The sequence below is a fragment of the Branchiostoma belcheri genome, unplaced genomic scaffold (assembly GCF_001625305.1).
Source record: "Branchiostoma belcheri isolate BF01 breed outbred unplaced genomic scaffold, Haploidv18h27 scaffold8, whole genome shotgun sequence".
In the NCBI taxonomy this organism is placed as follows: Eukaryota; Metazoa; Chordata; class Leptocardii; order Amphioxiformes; family Branchiostomatidae; genus Branchiostoma; species Branchiostoma belcheri.
Genome location: NW_017804464.1, coordinates 2,910,795 through 2,934,037, shown reverse-complemented (window position 1 = coordinate 2,934,037; position 23,243 = coordinate 2,910,795). Strand labels below are relative to the sequence as shown.

General features: G+C 42.4%; 1 protein-coding gene across 3 annotated transcripts; it reads left to right on the top strand.

The window, feature by feature from the left end:
* The first annotated feature begins 1,680 nt into the window (after window positions 1-1,680).
* LOC109486232 (probable global transcription activator SNF2L2) lies at window positions 1,681-22,172 on the top strand. 3 transcript variants are annotated; one of them, XM_019789955.1, is made up of 32 exons: window positions 1,681-1,771; window positions 2,438-2,651; window positions 3,335-3,497; window positions 3,777-4,025; window positions 4,601-4,723; window positions 5,143-5,365; window positions 5,730-5,856; window positions 6,143-6,316; window positions 6,807-6,980; window positions 7,548-7,721; window positions 8,502-8,662; window positions 9,082-9,145; window positions 10,367-10,476; window positions 11,143-11,151; window positions 11,800-11,947; window positions 12,355-12,518; window positions 13,017-13,194; window positions 13,757-13,885; window positions 14,150-14,263; window positions 14,632-14,745; window positions 15,325-15,519; window positions 15,761-15,807; window positions 15,939-16,081; window positions 16,546-16,733; window positions 17,255-17,563; window positions 17,936-18,154; window positions 18,682-19,002; window positions 19,178-19,279; window positions 19,765-19,909; window positions 20,293-20,348; window positions 20,582-20,689; window positions 20,929-22,172. In XM_019789955.1, the coding sequence occupies exons 2-32, from the start codon at window positions 2,472-2,474 to the stop codon at window positions 21,028-21,030; spliced, it is 4,713 nt and encodes a 1,570-aa protein (XP_019645514.1). In that variant the 5' UTR covers window positions 1,681-1,771; window positions 2,438-2,471; the 3' UTR covers window positions 21,031-22,172. The 3 variants fall into 3 exon arrangements, with proteins under 3 accessions (XP_019645514.1, XP_019645516.1, XP_019645515.1); XM_019789957.1 differs by lacking the exon at window positions 4,601-4,723; XM_019789956.1 differs by lacking the exon at window positions 11,143-11,151.
* The last annotated feature ends 1,071 nt before the right edge of the window (window positions 22,173-23,243 follow it).

The following is a 23,243-nucleotide window of genomic DNA, read 5'->3' as shown; positions in this document are numbered from 1 at the left end:
ACTATTCAACATCACCGAACATGTAAACAAACACGGCGGCTCGGTTGTGTTTGGTGCGCGACACGGTAGAATTGGTCGTGTTTTGGGGGTATTTAGCGGGATTTGAAGACCGCCGACCCTCCGTACACCGAGTTAACAGAGCAGACAAGAATAAGGGACAACCATAAATTGGGGTGAAAACATATATAATCACAGCGAATTACAACAGTACAGTGGTAGAAAATACGATCTGCGTATGAATCCAAACTGACGTACTGGAGGCCAACACATTTTTGTGCTAGACCATGCAGCAGCGACCTCTAGCGATTTATCACACTCCTCTGTAGGGTTTCTCTTGATCAGCACCAAGGTCAGCACCAGGAACAGGCTTGACCTTGCGGCTTTTCAGAAGGATCTCGTAGCCTGGAACAGCCTGACTTTGCGGCGATTCAGAAGGATCGAATGTTAAGAGTAGAGTAGAGTAGACTTTTCGTCTCGGTAGGAAGTTCTCTTCCACTGTGAGCCGCTCCTTGTACCTTATACTGCGTAGACATGGTTAACTGACCGTGGGGCACTCAAAGGGGGCTGATAGCCTTGCGCAGGCTTGGCCGCGAGATCATCTAAAATGAAGTGATACTAGTAGCCTGTATCAGCTGACTCAGCCATACACTTCGCAGCAACATTCCCGAAAACGCCGCCGAAATTGCGGTTTCCTGTTATGGTTTGCTTTCGCATGTTTTATAGCTGAAATTTTGTTGTTATGATTATCGCTATTGTTAGAATTAATGTAGTGTTCGGGTACTTCGAGTATGAAATAGTCGTTCCCTTGACTGCAAAACGTCCTGACGTCGGCGAAACGTCATGACGAAACCTGGCCGATAGACCGTGTAGCAGTGGCCTCTGGCGATTTGTCTCCAAACTGCAGGGTTACATTTACCTGTGTCTGACGTAATTATGACGTAACTGGAGCAGTGCAGTTGCACACCGGCCTTTGTGATGAACATTTGTACAAAATACTAAATTAAGTCACTCACAGCAACATTTCCTGTTATGTTTCGCCGTCCCATGTTTTTAGCCGTTGTTTGGTTATCGCTATGGTTAGAATTGAAGTTATGATTAGGGTTAGAGTGGGAAATAGGCGCTCTCTTGACTGCAAAGCGCCCTGACGTGGGTGAAACGTATTGACACTATCCGACAGATGTACCGTGTAGCAGTGGCCTCTGACGACTTGTTTCCAAACTGCAGGGTCACATTTACCTGTGGCCGACGTATATGTACAACATGGCAGTACAGTACTGAATTTGCGTTCAATTTTTCACCACTGCAAGTCATTAAAAACATTTTAAAAAATTCAAAAGACATTACAGTTAAGATCTATAAAATATGTGCTACATAGCACCAAAAACTGAGATTTTGCCAGTCCGTTGTATGAATTATATCAGCCATGATCATATTCTCCTGTCCTTGTCTCCACCAGTCTCCTTTGCAGCCTAAATAGACAGTAAAAATCAGCCATAAAAGTAATGCGACTGGCAAGGGGAGTTAGCCAACCATAGAGGATCCAATTCGCAGGCAAATTTTACCCTCTATGTACTTTCTTTAGTATATAAAATGTATTCATAACCAACATCTGTAATCACATGGAGCATCGGTGAACTTTCGTACCTACTCGGCTTATAATCGTGAGCCTTCGGTAATTTCCGTAAGAGTTCGGCTATTTCCGTGGATTAATCGGCGCCTGTCTGGTTCGGAAGGCGCAGTTTCCTTTACAGAAAACGCAGATTTCTAACAGGTAAGCAACAATACTGTAATATCTCGTACCGTGATATGTACAGAAAGGTATACTGATGAGGATCAAGCCGTAATTTGAGCTACAAACCGGGTAAACGGTCGAGAAATGACAGTTTTCCGGGCCGCATACCCACCCGGCTATGTCTCGCTATCGCGTCGCCATGTTGGTCCCTTTCAGTCTTTTGACGGAAAATTTCGCTCCATAAATTCTATGATCAGAGAATCATTCATTCGACGGCACCTTGTTTAATGATCTAGAAAGGTCCTCGGTGTACTTCTGTGTGATGTTTTAGGGGTATAAGTGTCACTAGACGGTCTTTGTTACATAGAATAGACCAGTGCGACAACAAAGAATTTCTGTGTGATTTGGGGGAGGGGGGCGCTTCTTTCTATCAACAGATGCATGAAAATAATTTATCCTATGAATTTCTGTTTAAACTTCTTCACATGCTTTTGTATCCACTTCTGACACAATCAAATAAGACGAACTGTATATGTAGTACTAGTATATCAACGATAATACAGCAATTCATGTAAGTAAGTATTCTGTTTCTTGAATATTTCGGTCAAAATCCTTGCTGTTTTGTTCTGAAAAATTATCTGAATTTTGGTACATTGTACCTATGTATTTCTTTAATTAAAGCATTAATTTTTTGCACCGATCAAGTTCTAGCAGAAGTAAACAACAACAGTAGGTCAACATGGCGATGCCGGGGCCTGAGGACCCCATGGGCACCCCACCCCCTCCAGGGCCTACCCCTCCGCAACAGCAGACTCTACCCCCTCCACCAACCCCCCCTCAAGGGCCAGGACCTCAGCAGGGCCAGCCAGGGGGGTACCCAGGGGGGTACACCCCAGAGAACATCAGTCTACTGCATAAGGTGAGTGGACAGTCACCTTGCTAATGTTGCTATCATGTATCGACTGTAAAACGTTAATGCTATAATTTTTTTTAATCAAACACAATGCTTATTCGCCGGAACTTTCTTTTAACAACTAGTAATGTTTCTCACCTTCTTATGTTATGCCTATCAGACATAGGCATCAAAATGTAAGCTGGTGAGAGACATTACTGATTGTGTAAAACTAAAAGAGTCAGTATCATACATTGTACCAACCAGGTTGAAAATATTTTGGAGAACAATGCTTAGAGGGTCTGCATGGGGGGGTAGTGATTACGAATAACACAAAATTTGCTGCCGATTACAAATCACGCTAAATTCTCAGAGCTGATTACAACTTTACATTACGGCGTACCTGGTGTGTTACGCCGAAAGGCGGTTATACCGGCTATACAGATACAGATACAGATACAGATACATTTTGCGGCTAATGTGCGATTACGAATTATGTTGATTTTTAGGGAGGCTGCCTACGGATTACGAAGACTAAAAAGGCCTAATTACGCCTTACGAAAAAGGGCATGCACTGCAGCTTCCCTTAGAAGTTAGATGTTACAAAACTAAACCCAGAAGCCAGTTACAGTATAATGTAAATAGCTTTTTCTCACAGTGATTTGAAGCATAGACTTTTTCCATGATTTGACAACATGTATTTTCTCCAGGCGTTGGACTCCATGCAGGAGAAGGGGATGACAGACGACCCTCGCTATGCCCAGCTCATGGCCATGGCCAAGCGGGCCCAACAGGGGGGTGGACCCCCTCCGCCCAACATGGGCCCCCCTCAAGGTGGACCAGGGGGTATGGAAGGCCCAGATCATCCAGGGGGTGAGCACAATTCTGTTGTTTTTGTTTAGGGATGAAGTTGGGACAAGCTTTCACGTGTGCATAGTCAAAAACACCTTAGGAACTGTTATTGTTGTGTAATGCATTTTTTGCAGAAACCTTGTAACAGGTCAAGTGCATTTTGCTAAAAATTCACGATTGAAAGTTGAAACAATTAAAAAATGCCACCAAATTTCTTACAAAAGAAATAATTTTGGTCTATGTGATGTCATTGTTATCAAAGTTGCCTGAAAAACTTACTGTGCTTTTTTGCCTTCTCAGGGTATGGGCCCAACCAGATTGACCCCCCTCCCTCGTCAGGCGAAGGGCCACCGCACCCCCCCTCCAGTCAGGGGGTACCCCCCGGGCCCCCGCGGCCCTCGCCGTTCAACTCGTCCCAGATCCAGCAGCTGCGAGCACAGATCATGGCGTACAAGCTGCTGGCACGTAACCAGTCACTGCCGGAGTCCCTGAGTCTGGCCGTACAGGGGAAGAGGTTCCCCATGCCGGGACAGTTCCAGAGACCACAAGGTTAGTCTAACAATGGAGGGAGAAAGAACTGTAGCCACGGTTCCCACCAAATTTCTTTCACAGCGTAGGGGTCGGGTACAGATTCACGGGACAACTTTCCGTGTGTGTTTTTCGTAATTCCCTCTGTTGTAGCTTCATTATAATGTCAAATCTTACTTTTTATATGGTACTTTCCAAACCAAAAAGAAACACCACTACAAGACAGTGTGGGGATATAAATCAGAGTATAGGAGGCCCAAATACATGTTGTGGGCTCCTACATTAAAACAGCCTGGTGATAGCCTGATAGCTATATCAAGCAACCTCATACTCATATTTGCGCACATGAAAAGATTTTGTTTGTATTGCATAGTTCCTGTTTATGCCTACATATGCATACATTCTACCTGCTAAGGTACATGTTTTACCAAATTCGTATTGGTAGACAGCAGGGAGAAGGTTAACTTCATTCTTATATAGACTAGTCTTGTACTGCTTGTATTGCGTTGGTGTCTTTCTTTTGGTGGCTGCTTTTCTTTGTGTTATGTTGTTTTTGTTGAATCTTTGGTTTTTATTCCGTTTCCGCAAATCTTCAGGAATGGGCAGTCCTAGTCCCATGCAGGGGGGTATGCCCCCCTCGGGTGGGCCCATGCAGGGGGGAGCGCCCGTCCCCCCTCCCGGTGGTGCTGTCCCAAACGCAGGTCCCTGGGGGCCCAAGGGTAGGTATTGTCACATCCCCCCATAGTCAACATTTATTCCCCTTTACGGAACCCCAAGCACTTGTTAATGCTTTAACCCTCTGCCTTCTATGCTTGCATCCACACACATGCTTTGTAGTACTAGTACTAACAGTAGAAAGCAACAGAAAAGAGCAGAATTGAAAAAAAGACTTGAAATGTTTCCAAAATTCCTGTCCTTGATCTCTAAACTAAAGACCTGGCCCTAAAGACCTAAAGATCACTAAATACTAAAGATTTTATCTTAGGGGTTTAAGAATTAAAACAAAAGCGAAAGCCAAGTGATAATTGTAATTATCTTTAAACTAGTAGAAATCCATCTCAGAAAGTCTGATCAACTGCTTTATAATTCTATGTCAAAGCATGTTGCTTTAGCCAATGATATTGCTTGATTCCCCCAGGTCCGATGACCCCTCAGCAGCAGCCAATGAAGATGCAGCCGCCCCCACAGCAGCGCCCACCGGTGCCAGGCCAGGGCAGCGCCCCCCAGCAGCCCTCGCCGGGATCGCAGGCGTCACACGTGCCCACAGTCATGCAGCTGCCTCCACGTCAGTCCCGCCTGGCACCCATGGGCAAACCTCAGGGCGTTGACCCAGTGGAGATTTTGAACGAAAGAGAGCACAGGTCAGGGAAGATCACCGTAGCTAGACGTAAAATCTTTCTGAACTGTGCTGTTTTGCTATTAAAATATAATATGTTGCCTTTACAAAACAGAAACATTCAATGTAATGAAGAAATCTTGACAATACGCACAAGGACAATTGCCAGAATTTGTAATCAGTGTCACAATATGAAAACTAATCATTAGAGATTTTATGCATCTACCCTAAAGTCTGAAAGTTAAGTCTGACTACAGTTCAGCCCTCAAAAAACTGTATTCTTGTAGCTAAGCTTACCAAGTTTCTAAATTGTGTATACTTTTTTTGCAATTTCAAACCCTGGTTCAACCAATCAGAAATCTGAGTGTTTAACGGTTATTTTCCTGTAGGATCCAGCAGCGTATTTCCCACCGTATCCAGGACCTGTCCAACCTACCAGGGAACATGTCCGAGGACTTACAGCTTCAAGCAACCATCGAGCTAAAGGCACTGCGTCTTCTCAACTTCCAGAAACAGGTACAAACACCCCTACTACAAAATGGTTCCTTCTGATAGCTGAATAACAGAGGTCATTCTTTTTTAGGAATATTGATGTTGAAACATCCAAAATCATATCAAAGGGCAAAATTGTACTGAATTACATGATACTTCATTAAAAATGTTTATTGATGTTCAAAGTCACTTAACTTCCAAATGTGGCAAGTATGAAATTCCCACAGACAGATAGACAAACGTACAAACGCTACTGAAAACATAACCTTCTTGGCGAAGGTAACAAAGCATTTTGTTATTTCCCGCGCAGTTGCGTACAGACGTTGTGAGCTGCATGCGGCGGGACACCACGCTGGAAACGGCGCTCAACTCCAAGGCGTACAAACGCAGCAAGCGACAGGGACTGCGGGAGGCTCGCATCACGGAGAAACTGGAGAAACAACAGAAGATGGAACAGGAAAGAAAACGGCGACAGAAACACCAGGTAAGGAAACATTGATTCTTCAGTTTTACTACATGTCTTACCTGTTAAATGACACTTGTGTTTGTGTACTTTGTGTATATAGTTAATACAATGCTGGAGCAGTTGTTGTAACCATTTTAATACTTAAGAATACTGAAGTAAATTCATTTAAATTTACAGCACTTAAGTAATCCGGAACTCAAATTTCATTGCACAGTGAAAATCAAGGGTCTCAATGTGATCTTTGGGTTCACATTGAACAATGGTAGTAAAATAATGGAAGATACTTTAATGTGATGAGCTTGCATTAAAAGACCTCTGTCAGTGTCTTAGTTGCTATGTTAAAACATTTAACTTTCAGAATTTTTTCATGTAATGAGCTTGCATTGAGACGCCTCTGTCAGTGCCATAGCTGCTATGACCTTAAAACATTTAACTTTCAGAAGTTTGTCTCCATTGTCATTTTTAAAACCTCATGTCTTGACAATCTTGTCTTCCTTCGTTCTTGCAGGAGTACCTGAACTCCGTCATGCAGCACGTGAAGGACTTTAAGGAGTACCATCGCACCGTGTCCACCAAGACGTCCAAACTGTCCAAGGCCATCATGACCTACCACTCCAACACCGAGCGAGAACAGAAGAAGGAACAGGAGCGCATCGAGAAAGAGCGAATGCGCCGTCTCATGGTCAGTAACGGTTTTCATAATATATCTCAAAGTGAACATATAAAGAAAACATCTGGTGTGTTACACCTAAGGGCGGTTATACTGACTATACAGATACAGATACAGATCTGTTTAGACCAGAGTGACTGGCATGGTCGAAAGGTGAGAACAATCCTTTTTGTGGAAGCAAAATTTTTTAACTCTAAACATGTAAGTTCCAACATAGAACTTTCATGAAAGAAAACATCTCTTACATGTATATGTTGAAACTGAAAACTTATTATACGGATTAGAAAAAAGGAAACCAAACAGACCAGCATGGTAGCTTTGAGGTACGGTGCATGTCAACATTTATGTGTGTGTGCAATTCAGAAGTTTTCCAAAGATCCGGACAGAAAGAAAACATTTAAACTGATTGTGATTTAAACTGACATTATTCTTCTCTTTATTAGTTTATATTTATATAAGTTTTCAATAAACTGGTTAGAAAGACAACTTGTTAACCCATTGTGATTTCTTGTCTCCCCTCACATACACACATACGCACATACACACATACGCACATACACACATACGCACACCTAACAGATGGAGGATGAAGAGGGTTATCGTAAGTTGATTGACAAGAAGAAGGACAAGCGTCTGGCGTACCTGCTGGCTCAGACAGACGAGTACATCAAGAACCTGACTCAGCTGGTCAGGCAGCACAAGGAGGAACTCGCCAAGAAGAAACGGGAGAAGAGCAAGAAGAAGAAGAAGAAGGTAAATTATTTCATCCTTTGATATTGCAGTTTTTGAGAAAAAAGTATTTAGAGTACTGGAATGTGTACCTAGGTTGTCCAGTGTACAACCATGGCTAAAGAAAAAAAAAGGATTTTAGCCCTAGCCCTATAATGATTGCCCTAGCCATATTATGAGTGCGAAGTATACAATTACGGCTAAAGAAAATAAATTTTGAGCCCTGATATGTGCACTAAGGTTATCCAGTGTACAACCATGGCTTAAGAAAAAGTATTTTGAGCTCTGTTATGTGTAAGTAGGTTATCCAATGTACAACCGTAGCTAAAGGAAAAGTATTTTGAGTCCTGATATGTGTACTAAGGTTGTCCAGTGTACAACCATAGCTTTAGAAAAGAAGTATTTTGAGCTCTGATATGTGTACTAAGCTAAGGTTGTCCTGCTGGCATTTTTTACACAATATTTGCTTTCGTCAGAAAGGTATGTTTTCGGTTGATTTTTAGTGGACCAGCTCTGGTGTGTCTCCGTATGTAGGTCAACGTCATAACTTGTCGATTTGATGATTATTTGTGGATGGATTTGTTTAAATTTTAGCATGCGGGTAGCTGTTGTAAAAATGTAGTTCAAGGTCAAAAATGGTCCACCTGGCTTTTCCCAAATGTACTGCAGCGGAATTTTTGTACATTTGTCAATTGTATGTATGCAGGATAACTCAAACAGTCAAAGATTTTTGAATGGATCTTAATGGATTATATGCCCACTGTACAAACATGGCTTAAGTTGAAGTATTGTGAAACACTGTAGGAGAAGAAGGAAGGAGCAGAGGGGGAGGGGGATGTGGATGAGAGCAGTCAGTTCAGCGACCTCACCATCAACGTGATCGAGACAGCGACCGGGCGCGTACTCAGCGGAGCAGAGGCTCCCAAGGCCAGTCAGCTGGAGGCATGGCTGGAAATGAATCCTGGGTAAGTATGACGTAGACTCTAGCGGCACCTGCGTGAAACCTGCAATGTATTGTGCATGGTATTTTGGCAGAATGTCTCATATTAGGTCGTATTCCCGCATAGAAGGTTAACATCCCGTCTGTGGTCTTCAAATGGGTTCTTGAAAAAAATACCGTCTGCAACAGGCAAAATTCTGATGCAACGTTGACCAACATCCAACGAAAACCGTGAAAAATCAGGGTTTCGCGCAGGCGCAGTATGTTCTGCTGACATGCGTGAATTACCTTTGATCAACCGTTGAACTTAAGTCTACCAATTGTCTCACTTTGTTTTTCTAAAGATACGTAGAAGCAAATATGCATAAGAAATCCTAGTCCATGATTTTTTTTAAATGATAGATATTACACAGATTTGTTGAATATCTCTCTCTTAATTTATAGGTACGAGGTTGCACCCCGTGAGGATAGTGACAGCTCAGAGGAAGATGACAGTGGGGATGAAAAGGTGAACAAACTTACGGAACATAAAATATATCAGGCAACTGGAGAAATGCTCTGAAAAGTCAGACATTTCACAATGTAAATGGCATCTGCCATCTTCAATCAGTATCTGAGATTGTAATGTTCTTTCTAGATGTCAGAATTTTTATTCATGAGAAGCTCAAATCGGCCTGCAGTCCGCTTTTCATGAGGGAAGAGGTAAGGGTCAGACTAAATATATATCAAAGTACAGTTTGATTAGTTAAAGCCTTAATACACATATGTTTACACATACATGATTCAAAATACATGACATAAGAGTGAGAGCAGGTATATGACTTGAAAAGATAACTCATTTTAAACTCTCACCTATAACAAAGTACATGTAGTTCTGATTTGAAAAACACATCTCTCAAAATAGAAAAGTGTTACACAAAGCTTGGCCGATCAGAAGTCATCTGGTGTCTTGTATATTATAGTTTCACCATCTTACGTGACAGAAATGGCATGCAACGATTTCAGTTTGCGTAGGCTTGATATTACAGTACTGTTGGAGGAAACATACACATATGCATCTAAATTCACTGTAGTTATTTTTACTGTAGTGCCAACAAAGCCTGTTCCTTCGATTTATGTCAAGAAACTACTTGAACCTAGGTACTACATGCCTTATAAGTCAGGTGGATTGAGTCCCTATGGGAATATTGTCTACTTGTACGTATTTTCACAGCTGTGTAAAAGATGTTCCACACATATTGCAGGGCTTGAAATTCATTTTTGGGAATAGGCGCACTGGTGCACCCAAGCTGCAAAATTGGATGCACAAAAAATTTGGGCATGCACCATATAAAATAAAATTAGTAGATTGTCAGTAGATTATGTTTCATTTCTAAAGAAAAGTACTACAACAATGATTTTATCATTTTTCTGACAGTTAGATGTTAATAATATGCTATATACTACTATATATTTAACATCTTTACATATGTAAATGTATGAAAATATTTGGGTGCACTGGTGCACCCACCGTGAAAAAATTGGGTGCATAGCTCTAAATTTGGGTATGCACGCACCCAGTATTTCGAGCCCTGGACAGTATTGTGGCAGTTCCAAGTATTGTGGCAGTTCCAAGTATTGTGGCAGTTCCAAGTATTGAGACTAAACGGCATTGTGTTGAGACTGAAACTGTCAGGGCGAAGGTTGTTGAGTGACGTCCTTGCGTAATCGTTCTGTTTTTCGTGGACAGGAGGACGACAACGAAGACTCGCAGTCGTCCAGCAAGGATGCGAGCGAGAAGGACCGGGAACGCAACGCGGAAGCCATGGACGAGGAGGAGAGAAACAAGGATATCATCACGTAAGGACAGAGTCATTGGTGGCTCTTTTCTCAACTACATTTAAATCATTGTTCAATTTAGACAGGAAAGCTGCTATAATTAGTATAAATACGACTCTGGATTTACATGTATGTGGGCTTTTTGATTTGGCAAGATGGGGTACTGAATTAAGAATGAAGTAGACTTGTGTTACTCCGAAGGACAGTTATACCGCCTATACAGATACAGATATGGACATGTGTTTGTGTGTCAGCAAGAACAAGGATTGTTAGGTTTGTCGATTTTTCAAAAGGAATGTCATGGATCAGAAAATGATTTCATCAGGTTCGTAGAACATTGGATGTTGGGGTTTTCTTTTACAAAAAAAAGGCAGTACTCCAGTCAGAAGCACTTATAGACATCGAAATGTAAGCAAGGTAAGAGTCTTCACTAGTTGTATAAAAGAAAACTTGATCTTTCGTGCTTTCCAGTCTTATTATGGGCGCTAGCTCAAAGGCAACAAAAATTGGTGTGTCACTTCTGAGTGTATTAGAAGTGGAACATATTATTAGAATGTACTCAGGAATCACACAAGCGCTATGAAAGATTGTAGCATCACTTTAACTTATGTTTAAGGTGTGCTGCAGATTCCAAATGTTTTTTCATACCAACTTTCCTTCCTTTCCATGTGGAATCTTCCATACAAGGAGCTTTGCGTGAGTAAAGCATCCTTCTGCATGTGTCTTTAGAGATACTTTGTTATTGTAGTGTGAGGGTCCCATGTTGTCCACACCTATATTTAACACCAAACTAACCAGTCCCTTTTAAAAAGTAGACTTGGTTTTGCAGTTTTATGTGTGATTCAAAAAAAGCTTCACTTTGATATGAGCCTCTATTGGTAAATTTCTAATAATGTGCTGTGTACAAAAATCATTTGGGATTATTTTTACCAGGAGATTATGTTCATGCAAGTATTCATGTATAGAATAACAAAAACAATTATGAGAAGATTTTTAATTTCATTCTGATTTTTTTATGGACAGGCCCTGGCATAGCCACAAGGAATAAATTTTTAAATTCTGAGGGAACTCCCAAAGGTCTTGATCCAAAACCGAGATTTTCTATTCTTACAATTCTTCACCATTTCAAACCTTTCCCAGGATCTACTCAAGTCTTCTTCAAATTCTTGCAAATATGACAATTACAAGTATGCAAAAATATGCTGCCTGGACAGGTTTCTACTACTACTATTATTCTGTGCCATTGTGACATACAAGTTCCAAGCTGCATTTTGCATCCTGTAGGGTACTCTATATGTTGTATAGATGACCCTGTGACAATGTTTGTGCCTGTGTTGTTTGCAGACAAGCCACCCTGGAAGTAGATGATGAGTACAGTAAGGGAGACACAGAGATGGACTACCAGACCTACTACTCCATGGCACACGCACAGAGGGAAACTGTTCGCGAACAACCCAGCCTCCTGGTTAATGGGAAACTCAAGGAGTATCAGGTAAGGAATCCTTAGAAATGGTAAGGTCGCAATTTTCCCAACTGGGGCAAGGTTTAGAAGATACCAAAACACAAAAATTTTTAAAAACTAATCATGAGCACAGTGTATATTTTTGATATGAATTGTTTATTTTTTGTTCCCAGCCCCAGACAGATCCTGGCTTTGAAAGTTATCCTTAGTATTTAGACCTGTGTTAGGGTTTTATGTTTTTTCCAACATATTGTGATGATAAACAGGATTAAGTGATCTTGGTCCAGTTTTAGCACATGGAAGTGGAAGAGCTACTCTTTTACTGGTGGTTACAGAGAAGACAGATGCTATGTACGGTATTTTTAGATTCATTGTACATTTGTACCAAGGAAATTCCCTTGCTCTTGTAGTAATGATGTTCAAACGTCTGTATCCAGATCAAGGGTTTGGAGTGGCTTGTTTCCCTGTATAACAACAACCTGAACGGCATCCTGGCTGATGAGATGGGCCTGGGGAAAACCATCCAGACCATCGCACTCATCACGTATCTCATGGAGAAGAAACGCGTCAACGGACCTTTTCTCATCATCGTCCCGCTGTCGTAAGTTTGTTTGTAGTATTGCTTTAGTCTGGTGGTTTCAAACCAGTACTAGTACAATAGCTGAATTGGGTAGAGTGCCCGCTTTGTAACCGGGAGGTCGTGGGTTCAAACCCCAGCCGGGTCATACCAAAAACTTTAAATATGGTACATACTGATTTCTCTGCTTAGCACTCAGTATCCATGAGAGACAGTATGGGAAGGTCAGTATCTATATATCTGGCATCATTTAGAATTAAAAATTACCAGTACTTGCTCTTCAGTTTTACTCCATGTCAAAAACAGAGAGTAGATCTATGAAAAAATACTGGATAAATGAGAGATCTTTTTTGGACGTCTGGATTGACACCCATCACTCTTCTTCGCTAAAATCAACTGTTCTTGTTTTTGAATATTGTCTATTTGGACTAAATCTACAACCATCCCATCAATGTAACAGAGAGTATTGTTGTGCCTGAAAACTGCTATTTACAGCTTGTTTATTTGTTTACCTGTTTATAGCACCCTGTCCAACTGGATGCTGGAGATGGACCGCTGGGCGCCGGCGATCGTGAAGATTGCGTACAAAGGCTCGCCCCAGATGCGGCGGCAGCTGATGTCACAGCTGCGGGGGGGAAAGTTTAACGTCCTCCTCACAACCTACGAGTACATCATGAAGGACAAGAACATCCTGGCAAAGGTGGGTCAGAGTTCATGGCTACTTGTAAAAGGTTACTGTCAATGTTGTCAGTATATATTGAACTTGAACAGCACAAGGTACATTGTATGTGAGGCCTAGGAAGAAAAATGTTTGCTTTTTTTTCAGTCCTGAAAAAATTAGGGTAAGTAGGTAGGGAATATCTTTTTTTCCTGTCTTTTTTTTTTTTACTTTGGTGATCTCTAGTGGTCCAACTTATACAACACAGTTAAGAAAGTAAAACTTGAGTAAGACACTTATATTTTCAATGTTAATGTTGGAACACCGACTGTAACATTTCATCACTCAGGTGTCAGATCACAGAGCTAGAAAAAGTTTATCAGCTCGAAAAATTTATGTCCCTTGCAGGAGTCCACCCAAAAAAGACTAGGGTTGGCATTTTCTTCTAGGCTTGGTCAGGAAACAGGAAACACAAGTTTTTTTTCTAGGCCTGATCATCTATTCTGTGTTCCCAATAACCATCTAATCCAGCATGTAAGTAATGATATTTCTTCTGGAGTCTTGTGAAGTCTATTCTAACTTATAAATGTTTTATTTCTTGCAGATCCGTTGGAAGTACATGATTATAGACGAGGGGCATCGTATGAAGAACCACCATTGCAAGCTGACACAGATTCTCAACACTCACTACATGGCCCCCCACCGTCTCATGTTGACTGGGACCCCCCTGCAGGTAAGCACCCCCCTATACAACTCCCCTCCATCTCATGTTTATAGAGCCCCCCCTTCAGGTAAGCACCCCCCTACACCACTTCCCACAGTCTCATGTTAAACCCCTGAGAAACACTAGTCAACACGTCAGATAGTTGAATGTTCAAATCTTTAATCCAGTACAAGAATAAGCAAGTGACTTACAATTTCACTGTACATTTAGGACAGATTATTTTCAATACATGGTTGTATTCTTAGATCTAAAAATGATATTTCTCCTGCACAGAACAAGTTGCCAGAGCTGTGGGCCCTGTTGAACTTCCTCCTACCCTCCATCTTCAAGTGCTGTGCCACCTTTGAACAGTGGTTCAACGCACCCTTCGCTGCCACTGGTGACAAGGTAACATTTCTAAGTTTGCTTTTTTTCTACCATGTGCTAATCAAGATTTTGGTAAAAATTGTAGTTTTATACGGAGCATGAGTTCAAGGTCTAGTTCGTGTGCATATGTCAATTTGTTACTTAATTAAACAGTTGTGTTCCTGCTAAACGCACTCTGTCTGCTTTGTTTTTGGTTGCCCGTTGTGTATTTCAGCAAGGAAACCGCATAGTATAAAACTGTTTTTGGCATGCATGGCAAAACTAATATTTCCCCCTTACAATGTGCTATTGAGACCAATGATATGTTAAACTAAAAGAGTATGTAAAAATAAACATTGGAAAGATCTTTTAGCAAGGAGGAATTTTTTTGTTTGTTTTTTCTTGCCCAGGTGGAACTGAACGAGGAGGAGACCATCCTGATCATCCGCCGTCTCCACAAGGTGCTGCGACCCTTCCTTCTGAGACGTCTCAAGAAGGAGGTGGAGTCTCAGCTACCTGAGAAGGTCAGACACAAGTCTTCTTCTGCACAATTTTGTTTCTGCAAAATATGTGAATGGCCTTTGAATTTGTATGCTAAAACCCCTGTCACACATGTCATTCACAAACTCCCCACAAATTTGTCCCCGAACACTAGTCAAACATGTTGGCTGGTGTTTCGGGAGCACTCTGACCAGATTTACGCCACACCTACCTTTTGCATATGAATCAAAACGAATTTGAGTTAAACTGGAGCCAAATTTGATCCTGAACACTTCCGGAACAATGCTGACTTACTCTAGGATGGTTGGCTTGTATTTTGCTGACTTATGGTCAAAAACCAGCCAACTGTGATTGAACCTCCCAAACGCATTGTGAGTGTTTTAAACATTTTGAAACATTCAGCTGGTGTAGCCAAACCATAGCCAATTTTGCCAAACGCCAGCCAACCCACTCCTAACCATGGTTGGCGGGCATTTCACTAGCTTTCAAGAGGCCAATTCGTGAATGTGTGATAGGGACTTGTAGGTTTATGTTGTCTGAATGTATTTTTTTAACCTTGGACTTGATTTTATTTTTTTTCTTATGATCGTTTGTTGTTGCAGGTTGAGTACGTGGTGAAGTGTGAGATGTCTGCGCTCCAGCGGCTGCTGTACAGCCACATGCAGTCCAAGGGCGTGCTGCTGACCGACGGCTCCGAGAAGGACAAGAAGGGGCGCGGCGGAACCAAGACTCTGATGAACACCATCATGCAGCTCCGCAAGATCTGTAACCACCCCTTCATGTTCCAACATATAGAGGTAAACCCCACTAAATCTGTAACCACCCCTTCATGTTCCAGCATATAGAGGTTAGTTACATTAGCTCTAAATCTTGTTAGACTGAATGTATAATTCAGTGCAATAAGTGAATTTTCCCCTCTATTGTGGTGTTTGAATTCTAAACATATGTAGATTTTCCAAATTCTACAATACAAATTTGAATGGCTAGCATACGATAACTTATTTCTTGTCAGACATTCTGATCTGTTTTTTTCCACAGGAAGCGTATGCCGAGCACATTGGATCCTCCTCAAACATTGTGAATGGGTAAGTTGTGCCCACTGTGTATCAAATCATTAAAACTTTTTTTTTTTTTTGGAAATAGCATCTCTCAAAAATGGGCTTTCAGCAAATATCATTTGATACATGAATTCCTATCGCTACATGTGTATTTCCAGCCCTGACCTGTACCGTTCTGGAGGGAAGTTTGAGCTGTTAGACCGCATCCTGCCAAAGCTGCAGGTAACGAACCATCGCGTCCTGCTGTTCTGTCAGATGACCTCCCTCATGACCATCCTGGAGGACTACATGAACTATAGAGGTCAGTTTTGTAACTGACATTTATGGAAATATATTATCACTCACGTCATCATTTTCCCTAGTATTTTGTTTAACATTTCCTACATACAGTCTTCAGATGCTGTTCCTGTGTCCTTCGGTACAAAACTTATTTTGTTTTTCTTTCTCGTGCTAATTGTGGTAGAAAATCTATTTGGAAATTGTGCCATTCTGCTATATGCTTATGTCACCTTCCTTGTGCAAATTATTGCTTTCTATCTCAACCCTCCAAGTGCAATTTTTTACCACTTTTTAAACACCTTCAACCTCCCATTTTTCCTTCCTTTCTTGTCCTTCTTTCATTTTCTGATGTGACTCATTTTGCATGATTGTCAAATTCTCTGATCTGATTCTGAATTGGGCCACAAGTGTAACTGTCCAGACTCTGACTCCTTCAGCTAAGACACCAGCAGAAGTTTCAGCTGCAGTACCTTTCTCTCCCGCTAGGTTTGCGCTACCTGCGCCTGGACGGGACCACCAAGTCGGAGGACCGCTCGCAGCTGCTGCACCTGTTTAACGAGAAGGACTCTCCCTACTTCCTGTTCCTGCTGTCCACGCGCGCCGGCGGCCTCGGTCTTAACCTGCAGGCCGCCGACACTGTCATCATCTTCGACAGCGACTGGAACCCTCATCAGGTAGGGAGAATTCACAGGCTGATCACCTAGTGTAGAAAAGGATGAGTTTCAGTAGTGCAGATTTAGGTAGACAGCAACCGGAACCCACATCACGTAGGGAGAATTCACAGGCTGATCATCTGATGTGGAAAAAGATAAGTTGCAGTAGTGGGAATTTACATGTACATCAGGGCATGTATGTGAAAGAATAATGAATACTGTTATGAACTACTAGATGATGTTTTGGAGTTGGGAGAATTTAAAGACATTTTCTTACACTGAAAAAAATGTCAGTTTGGATACCCATTGTAGGAGCCTTTGAATTATGTGATGTGTCGGAAAAAATAGCTTCTCTTATCAAAAGATTTACTTGCTACAAGACTGATATTTAACATATGGTGGTAGTAATAATAGTAGTACAAAATGTATTAGAAGTAGTAGTAGTAGTAGTAGTAGTAGTAGTAGTAGTAGTAGTAGTGATTCATAGAAAGTTTTACATGCTACAACACTAATGATTGACATGCATGTATGCTGGTCCACAGGATCTACAAGCTCAGGATCGCGCCCACCGTATTGGACAGAAGTCGGAGGTGCGCGTGCTGAGACTCATGACCATCAACTCTGTCGAGGAGAAGATTCTCGCAGCGGCTCGCTTCAAGCTGAACGTGGATGAGAAGGTGATCCAGGCGGGCATGTTCGACCAGAAGTCGACCAGCTCGGAGCGACGACAGTTCCTGCAGGCCATCCTGGAACATGATAACCTGGGCGAGGACGACGAAGACGAGGTTCCAGACGATGAAACCATCAACCAGATGATCGCACGTGTGGAGGAGGAGTATGAGCTGTTCCAGGTATGTGTCTCGTTTTTATGTTTAACTTGGCAGAAGGAAAACATGCTGTTTTTACTCCATTTTTTCTTCTCTGTTCCAAGCAAATCAGGTCAATTACCTGGACCAGGTGTCTGTCACCATGGTAACTGGTGCTGTAGCAGACAGCTTGTGGTGTTGGGTTACATTATGTAGCAAGTTGCAGGAGTGAGTCGGAGCGCTGTGGCCCACGAGATAGAGTCTATTATAAAGTGCTAGCTTTGGTGATGAAGACAGAAAGATTCGTCCCTTTGCTATAAGAGACTGTTTGTTCAAGACTCATCCCTTCACTATACGATGTATAAAAGATTGGAGATAGGGACATGTTTTTGACTGAAACTCTCCTATTTGTGCTAGCGTATGGACCTGGACCGTCGCCGTAACGAGGCGCGAGACCCGAACCGTAAGCCTCGGCTGATGGAGGAGGACGAGCTGCCGGCCTGGCTGGTGAAGGACGAGGCGGAGGTGGAGCGCCTCACGTACGAGGAGGAGGAGGAGAAGATCTTTGGCCGGGGCTCGCGAACTCGCAAGGAGGTGGACTACAGCGACGCACTCACGGAGAGAGAGTGGCTCAGGGTAAGGGCATTCAAGCCATTCTTCCTTTTGTTTATTCAACAATTGATGCAAGCAAATAAAGACATTGTACATCATCAAATCACAACACATTTACACAATGTAACAGGCTATTCCCACTGGCTTTTTTGGCTAGGGAGTGTTTTTTCACCCCTGGATTTTCTGTGCTAGGGTTTACTCCCTAGGACTTTATTTACAGGAGTGTTTCATCCCCCCTACTAGCCGTTCTTTCTGTCATTTGATCAAATTTTGCTGCTCAAAAAAGACCAATATTTTGCCCAGTCCATCATAGGATTGTGTCATGCCAGCGCTTGAAATGATGTTGCATATGACAAAATTCAGAGGGCCGAAAAAATTTCAATTTGGCTTGCGCCAAAAGTGTTAATGATGAGTATTGGACATGTTTTTCTTTGAAAAAACATATCAAAAAGTAGTCCACTTGGCTAAAAAAATGCATGTTGTTATTTTTATTATTTTGGAAAACATGAACTTGGCAGATGTAGTAATCTTTATGTTTCTTCCATGCCTAGGCCATCGAGGAAGGCAACCTGGACGAGATGGAGGAGCGAAAGAAGCACAAGAAGACACGTAAGCGTAAAGTCCGCGTGGAGGAGATGGAGGAAGAGGGGGAGAAGAAGAAGAAGAAGCGAGGAAGACCCCCAGCGGAGAAGCTGACTCCAAACCCCCCCAAGCTGACCAAACAGATGATGAAGCTGTACGACACGGTCATGTACCACGGGGACAGCGCCGGCAGACAGCTCAGCGAACCATTCTTCCGTCTGCCGTCACGCCGCGACCTGTCAGACTACTACGAGATGATCAAGAAACCCATCGATCTCAAGAAGATCAGGGTTAGTGATAGTTCTTGAGTGGAACTGATAGAACATACTGCCTCCGTGCAAAATCCAGATTTTTCACAGTTCGTCATTGGATGTTTGGGCAGCGTTGCATCATCAAATGTTTCATCATCAAATGTTTCATCATCAAATGATGTCAATTTTCTCTCTTTTTTTGTGCCGTTTTTAGGACCGTATTAAGAACCACAAGTACCGGTGCCTGGATGATCTGGAGAAGGACATTATCCAGATGTGTAAGAACGCACAGTTGTACAACGTGGAGGGCTCACAGGTACGCTGGCTACTTTTTTTTTATAACGTGCTAACATAAACAATAGCCTGGGTTGTAACATAAAAGAAACACTCCTGGCTAATCATTGGTTCACAGCAACTGCATGGTTCTAGCTTCACGTAGTCCTAAAGTCCTGATGGTGGAGAGAAGATGCCGGTGTACTCTTGTTTTAAATGACTGGAGGTTGTTGTCAGTGATCAGGCCCACCACGTTGTCTGGGAGACTGTTCCAGATGTGTACTGCAGTATGTATGAAAGTTCCGCTAGTGGAGTGAGTCTAGAGACTGGCATTTTGAAGGTCAACCTTTACACGCCTGTTTTTGCCTGTCAGACATTACCGATTGGGCAAAAGTTTTGTCGGTGCCAAGTGGCAAAATTCTATCAACTGTTGGAAAGACAGGCTGGTTAAAACACTGGTGGCTGCTATGATATCTCATACGGGGAAAGGAAGGCAGAGTTGTAACCAGTGTGCCCCCCTCCCCACAGATCTACGAGGACTCCATCGTGCTGCAGTCGGTGTTCACCAACGCTCGCGAGCTGCTGGAACAGTCAGGTGACCTGCCGTCACCCGGGCAACACGAGCGGGAGGACAGCGAGGAGGAGGAAGAGGAGGAGGGGTCCGAGTCGGAGTGTGAGTATGAGGGGGGGTCTTCGGGTCAGCTTAGGGGGTGTACATGTAAAGGAATGTAAGGATGGGAGGAGGGGGATGTTGACTCTCACGCTCTTGCAGGTCTACCACTCAAGTTCACAAGAAATGGAGCCATGGACAATGACGGAGAGGAAAGTAGAAAGGAAATGTAGGAGCACAAAAAGACGTCTGAATGCAAAGACTGCAACTCGCAACTGCAAAGACGCTACATCGAACAGACCTTTTACAGCTTTCCTACATACACAAGGGTGGCATGGTGGTCCTATGTTTAGTTTTGTTGTTTGGATGGTGGTCCAAACTGGAGATTGTGTTACATTATGTTTAAGAAGACAGTGTTTGAGAAAATGATGTTTGTTGTCCCACAGCTCGCTCCTCACTCAAGATGAAGATCCGGGTAGGGAAGGGGGAAGGCAGAGGGAAGGTGAGTAGAACATTTTTGGCTGTATATTGGACAACCTAACCACAAGTAAGGTTGCATGTGGCTTACATGTATGCATCTATCTGTACTAGACTAATTCACTTTAAGACAGCTATAAAAATGCTGCCAAACCTTTTGGGTGCCCTCTGTTCATCTAAAAAAAACCTCTGGTTGCCCAAAGAGCCTCTGTTATCTCCAACACTGCAGTAAAGTTTGTCTCTGTGTTCCTCCGTTAGTCCAAGGGTAAGAGCCCTCGCAGGAAGCCAGGCCGACCCAAGAAAGCCGTCGTCAGCGATGATGATGACTCAGACACCAACGAGCAGCAACAGGCTCCCAGCGAGGAGGTCAGTCAAATTTCATGCTTTACCTTCATCTATAAATTTTAAAGCGATACTATGTAAGATTTTTGCGCCAATACTGTAGATCCTAAATATAGATACCATAATTGAAATGTGCTCATCTAGATTGTCAGTTTGACAATCTTATATAATATCGTGTCAAATATCAAGAACTGCATTCAGTCACTTTTGTATCTGTGTACCAAACTGCATGTTCTGATGACATCACTGATCGTTGTGCACAGGAGCAGACGGAGGGTGAGGAGGACGAGGGACAGTCTCCCAGCTCATCCCACGCCTCGTCACGCGTCTCGTCTCCCGCGCCGGGACACGGCAGGAAGCGATGAGTCACCACGCAACCTGATGATATCACGAAAAGTCACCACACAATCTGATGATGTCACGAAGAGTCACCACACAATCTGATGATGTCACAATGAGTCACCACACAATCTGATGATGTCATAAAGAATTGAGTTGCGAACACAAGAAGACTACTATTATTACATCCTAAGTAAGACACAAGAAGAACACACAGTTGAGTAGAGTGTTATAAATACTATTTATCAACACAAGAAGCACTTAGTCACCACAATAGCTTATAATCTCAGAGACTAAAGAAAAACATGAAAAAGATGAAAGATCTACTGTACACTGTGACATGGTAAAGCTTTTCAGTCGCCTTCTAGTTGCCATGAAGCTAAACAATTACTGTAAAATTGATTCATGTTAATGTTACAGGTGTCTACTGTGCACTATAGAATGAACACTAGTAATCTTTATGGTTAAGCACATGGTTGTCATTAGTCTCAGTATGGCAGGAAAATCCAAACAAAATCATGTATTGGTTTGTTTTGGTCTCTCAAAGTGTCATGCTACATTAGTATATGCAGGACCAGTACTGTACTAAATCTCAATATGGAATCTGCCATGGATTTGTGCATAAGTCAGTCTCTTGTGATGTAGTAAACATTATATCATAATTTGTTGGTCCTTTTAGAAACAAAGGGCCTCAATGGCTACTAAGGGTATCTTAGTGAAGGTACAGTACTTTGGGACAGCTCACAAAGTTGTCAGTACATGGATGGTAGAGTAAGGATGTAAAATGTACATTATAGGTCTTGATATCCTCTTATGATATACAAATTACACACACACTTGTCATGTACTGCATTTGCCACTGGATTGGTCACTAGGAAAATAACAGTGAATGATGCAATTTAGGAGTTCTACTTGTAGTAGAATCGCTCACAACTCAGTACATTATGATAAGTATTCTTGCAACAAGTCGGTTTCAACAAGTCTGAACTATATATACGCACTGACTTGGTAGTAGTAGAGTCTGGGTTGGGGGATTCCTTCTTAGTACTATCTATATTGTAGGGGTTTAGAGCATTTTTGCCATAAGTATGTGCTTATGTTCTGTAGCTGACTTCGTGAACTAAAGGAGGAAGTCATTGTCAAGAATAAAGGAAAAAAATCAAGTTTGTTACTATGTCTGAGATTTATTTTGCTATATGCGATGGTATGTAGTATATTGATGGATTCAATGCAGAACATAATGCGTAGGCACTAAAGCATAGTGTGACTTATAACCTACACGTCCAAAGTCGTGCGTGGACAACTTACTTGCAGTTTGTATGCAAAGCGTTAGGTGGGGTGTTTGAGACTTGGCATTGGGTGTAAATATCTTGGTCTAGAGATTAGTCCATGTTGAGTACTAGTATATCGTTTAACACGAACACACGGCCTTTTGTCGCGTAAAAAAAGCTACGTGGCATTTTTTCAGAGATACATTTGTGATTCAAGTTCCGCAACAACAACTATAATACCCTTACAATAGTCTTGCTTCACCCTTACAATAATCCTGCTTCGTGGCAAATTCACTTTAATTCGAATGCTGACATGGACACTTCCAAATAAGCAAACGACGAATAAACGCCATTTTATCACAAAAAGGTTTTTGATGCGTCACCAGTAGATGAAAGTCTCTGAATGAAGGGTAAGAAATCCACGTTTATCTATGAAAACCCTCTACAACTGTCCAGGGCTTCACCTCGCTTAACCTTTCGATTCCGTCCTTCGGAACATAATTTGATTTCTTGCGTACGTCACTCCTTTCACTAGGCCATGATCACGTTAGCTCAAGTATGTGCGTCCATGTGAAAAATGCCTTTAGATCTAACCGACACGTTTATTTCCTACATTTAATTAACGGTCAATGTCCCTGGACGACTCTCACAACTAGTTTCACCTACAAAAGTCTGGTATTGAATTACTTTATCCTTGGAATGTGGTAGAAACGTTCTTTATAGTTGTAAATTGGCAAGTGTCTAACACATGTCGGCTAAAGGTCGTACGTGTAGACTTCAACAAGCCAGTGAACCGGTGGAAACCTGTCTTTTGTGTACTATATCGCCGCGGGAAGAGACTGACCTTTGTGGCGCTTTTGACAGACGCTGGCACGTCACTCTCACTTCCCGTGACGGCCCGTCGTCACGCCTTCTCGGGGCTTCGTCAGCACACCTGGTGACGTCAAGAGTGCGTACCCGTCTTCACC